We start from the raw sequence: 3,912 nt of genomic DNA, 5'->3' as shown, positions 1-3,912 counted from the left end.
GGAGGGGCACTTTTAGCGGAAATGGGTATTTTTATACCCATTAATGGGTTTTCGCGAAACACCGTGATGGTTATTTTGCTTAACGACGTGTTTGGGGTATCATCCAAACCATTTGTGGAAAATTTCGACTATTTGGGCTATTGTTCGTAAATGGTATTTGTTTATTAGGGTACACCGGTGCTACACTGCCGTACACCGAAATATTTTAGGGTGTAGATATAGGATGCACCTTTTTTTACAAACAAATGGTGTTGAGCTGTCAAAGACTCGCGCTTATTCCTGCTTACACTACACCGGTGCTACACCGCAAAAACGAAAACGACATTAAATTTTGGTATTTTTGAAATAGCGTGCACAAATTCAAGCTGAACAATGTATTCGGTTCTAATAGCGAATTCGTTTATTATTCAGTTCCAACCTGGATCGGGTATCAAGATTGGGTCTGCTTGTTTTCTGACAAACGTCAGTTTGCTCGTTTGTTTTTAAAACCTAGCTCAGGTTGAGGTTCGCACTGACAAAAAGTTCGGTTTCGCACTGGGTTGGAACTGGTTCCAACCCCGATAATAAACGAATTCGCTATAAGTAACGTTGATCGATTCTCTCGATCGACTTTCTCTTTCGTAAAAAACTTGGGTACAGAACCGTGTCTTGTCGTGTTTGTCGAATTAGAAGCTAGATAATTGGCGTTGACGGCGACTCTGTAGCTCTTTACTCCTATGAGAAAATCCATAGAGATTGCTAAAGTGTGATTGTGTCAGTGATTTGTTTTCATCGGGAAAAATTTCCGCCATGAAGTTTTTTTTCCCGATGAAAACATTTTGCGTATACGTATACGTGACGTAGTGTGCGTGCAATAAACGTCAGCAATCTCTATAGAGTTCTCCAGATGCACAAAAGTGTGCGTGAGACCGCGCGCTACCTTTTTAAGTAGTTGTGATATCGCGATACCTTTTTGTTTCTTCTTCTTCTTCATTTTTATGTATGGATGTTGGGTTTTAGTGTTCGTGAGATTGCGCTTGGAGATCTCTATAAGCAAACGTCAGACTGTGCGTGAAACATGGCGGACTTTGTACTATCCTTTCACTCCACCGAAAATTCCCATAAGAAACTATCTAAATTTGCTGGAAGAGCAAATTTTTCGACGGTGCCGTCAACGCCAATAGCATCTTTCATCGATCTGACAATTCACCTTGACACCAGTCCCGAAGTGACGTTTCTTCACATACATTTTGACAGTTCCTTATGGGGTTTTGCGTTGGAGTGAGAGAATAAGAAAAAGTCCGCCATGTTTCACACATAGACTGACAGATACATATGAGATTTCTCCATTGGCAAATCAAAGTTGGCTCTCGTGGAGAATAGAAGAACTATGAAAGTGATGATGGTTTCAAAATTTTCCACGGGGAAGTATACGAGTGCAATCTTAAAATGCTTTTATTTTGTGAATGGAGCATTTTATTTAAATCTGGTTAGTGCTACGTTAGTAGAAAACTTCAGGACTACTCAATAGACATATAATACAGAAAACATAATTTCTTTTCAGATTTTTAGGTGTAAACATAGACTTTCGCTTTTCTACCACTGTAGCAGTAACCAGATTTAAATAAAATGCTCCATTTTCAAAATAAAAGCATTTTAAGATTGCACTCGTATACTTCCCCGTGGAAAATTTTGAAACCATCATCACTTTCATAGTTCTTCTATTCTCCACGAGTGCCAACTTTGATTTGCCAATAGGAGTAAAGAGTTACAGAGCTCTCGTCAACGCCAATAGCTGACAATGTCTTAACATGAAAGTGAGGATGCAAAAAGAAAGTTGACGAAGAAAATTTGTTAATGTTTACATAAGGATTTAATAGACGAGTGCACGGATGGATTTGAGTTCACTCACTCAACAAAAAGTGACACAACAGCGGGGCCCTGTCTACTTAAAATGAACACATAAATAATACTCACGTAACATTTGAAACGGGTCTATCAACTTATGTACACAAAACTTGTTAAGCCTTTTTCGCGTGAACGAAAACTAACAACGCCATCGGGCAGATAAAATTCTCCCCTTCCCGATAGTGCTCTTGGTTTGCGTGAGCGCACTTCGGTTCTCGTGAAAAAGACTTAGCAAATTATTTACAAAAGTTGATATGCCCTTTTCAAATGTTACGCGAGCATTATTCATTTTTAGTCCCAGATTTTTAGTAAACAGGGCCTTGCTGTTGTGTCAATTTTTTTTCAATAGATGAACAAAAGTTCACCCGTGCACATGAATTTTGTTATTATTTAGCTTTTATTAGTTTTTAGCTTTTTTGTCACCGAATCAATTTTATCGGATCTGTCTCAAAATCGTTGGAATACCTCGTAAAATGTTTCTGTAGACAAGCATAAGAAATAATAATAGTTTAAAAATGGCAGATAGTAGCTCCCGCGTTACAAAAAGTGAATTAAGTGCTCTATTGAAGGAACAACATCAACTAAGGGCCACCGAAACTAAACTCAAGTCGATGATTGACAAAATCAATGGTCATCTCAACCAACTGCTGGTAGGAATAATACAAAAACGAATAACAAAAAAAAATACAACTAACAAGTGTTGATGATTGTCTTACAGGTCGAAGAATTGCAGCTTAAATCAAGAGAATTGGACCACCAATACCCATCAAGCAGTGGACAGACCCAAGAAATTTGCGTCAAATCTGAATCTAATGTTTCTTCCGATCAAATCAACAGACAAGAACTCAATTTAAATATCCAGCATAACAAACTAATGAAATCTTTGGAGGAAAGTGAAGAAGAGGACGAGTGATATATGCATTGCCATCGAGACGAGAGATGATCTTTTACCAGTTCTTTAAGATAATCAAATTTTTATTGAATTTGACTCTAAATACAACTTAAAATAAAAATTTCTAACGAACTTACTTCTGCTCACTTGTACTCTCTGAGGTCGTGTCCTTTCGTTCGTTTGCTTCTGGAGGTTTACTTGCTTTTAATTCTTGGTCTATCCGCTCCTTAGCTCGGAATACCTTCGACTGCAAATAAAACGATCCGCCCTTGGATTTATCATTGACTTTGAATAGATGTTCGTAGTTCTTCTGAATTTCCACAGGGTCTAGCTTTGTAATATTTAGAATTTGTTGAGCTTCTTCTAAAGTCAATCCTGTAACAATAAAAAAAAACTTCAACCAAACAGCATTTAATCATTAGCACAGCGGAAACTTACCGGTTTTTAAGTTAGCCGCAACGCGATTTTGTCCCTGTTGGCCACCACCGGCTCTCTTGGCGGCTTCCTGTGAAGCCGCATACTCTTGCTTCAGTGCACGGGCGAAGGCTCGACCAACAATCTGTGAACCCAAGACGATAATTTGAGCGATGTATTTAGCCATCTTTCCACGAAGCACCGGTTTCCACTATGTACAGAAATCAAATTACTATCACACAGGATACACACTATATAGTGCCTGTTTTACACTTCAATAGTCGACAAACGACAATTTACTTCATAGTTTCGCTATTTTATTGTTATTTAACAACATAATCTAAAGGCAAGAAAGAATCTTGCTTTGGAAGTTACACAATCGAATCAACTTCACGAGGCGACAAGAAAAATGACATTTCATTTCAAAATTTATCACGCGTTTGCATCACGCGGGGATAGGAATCTAATAAACACGTTAAAAGTATTTTACCCTTAGTTACAATAGAGATTTTCACGTCCGGTTGTATTGGTGCGATATGTGAGAGTGTGTTAGTGAATATCCGAGGAAAATACAGTGCTAACATTTGAAAACGGCACAAAAGCCATTTGTAAACAAAAGGTTTGTGGGCCCTTTACTGACTACTTGAAGTAAACCCACGGAAATTTTCACCTTCCTGACGATGCTGTTGGTTTACGTGGGCGTTCTTCGGGTAGCGAGT

At 38.4% G+C, this 3,912-nt stretch overlaps 1 protein-coding gene across 1 annotated transcript; it reads right to left on the bottom strand.

Annotated features, from left to right (window-relative positions):
• Positions 1–2,852: 2,852 nt before the first annotated feature.
• blp (mitochondrial import inner membrane translocase subunit Tim16) lies at positions 2,853–3,577 on the bottom strand. The gene is made up of 2 exons (XM_065236631.1): positions 3,218–3,577; positions 2,853–3,154 (listed from the first exon to the last, which is right to left on the bottom strand). Exons 1-2 carry the CDS (start codon positions 3,378–3,380, stop codon positions 2,913–2,915), a joined length of 405 nt encoding a protein of 134 aa, XP_065092703.1. The 5' UTR covers positions 3,381–3,577; the 3' UTR covers positions 2,853–2,912.
• Between the last annotated feature and the right edge of the window lie 335 nt (positions 3,578–3,912).

Source organism: Ochlerotatus camptorhynchus, unplaced genomic scaffold, assembly GCF_037179485.1.
Source record: "Ochlerotatus camptorhynchus isolate MF236.1 unplaced genomic scaffold, CSIRO-AGI_Acam_v1.1 ptg000558l, whole genome shotgun sequence".
NCBI lineage: Eukaryota > Metazoa > Arthropoda > Insecta > Diptera > Culicidae > Ochlerotatus > Ochlerotatus camptorhynchus.
The sequence above is the reverse complement of the archived record's forward strand: the minus strand, read 5'-3'. Positions and strand labels throughout refer to the sequence as shown.

What these genes read in the sequence shown, in the direction of transcription:
- blp (XM_065236631.1), bottom strand. Translation starts at nt 3,380, where the DNA reads ATGGCTAAATACATCGCTCAAATTATCGTCTTGGGTTCACAGATTGTT. An exon ending in TGCGGCTAACTTAAAAACCG is followed by an intron (nt 3,155 to 3,217) that starts GTAAGTTTCCGC and finishes TTATTGTTACAG; the next exon opens with GATTGACTTTAGAAGAAGCT.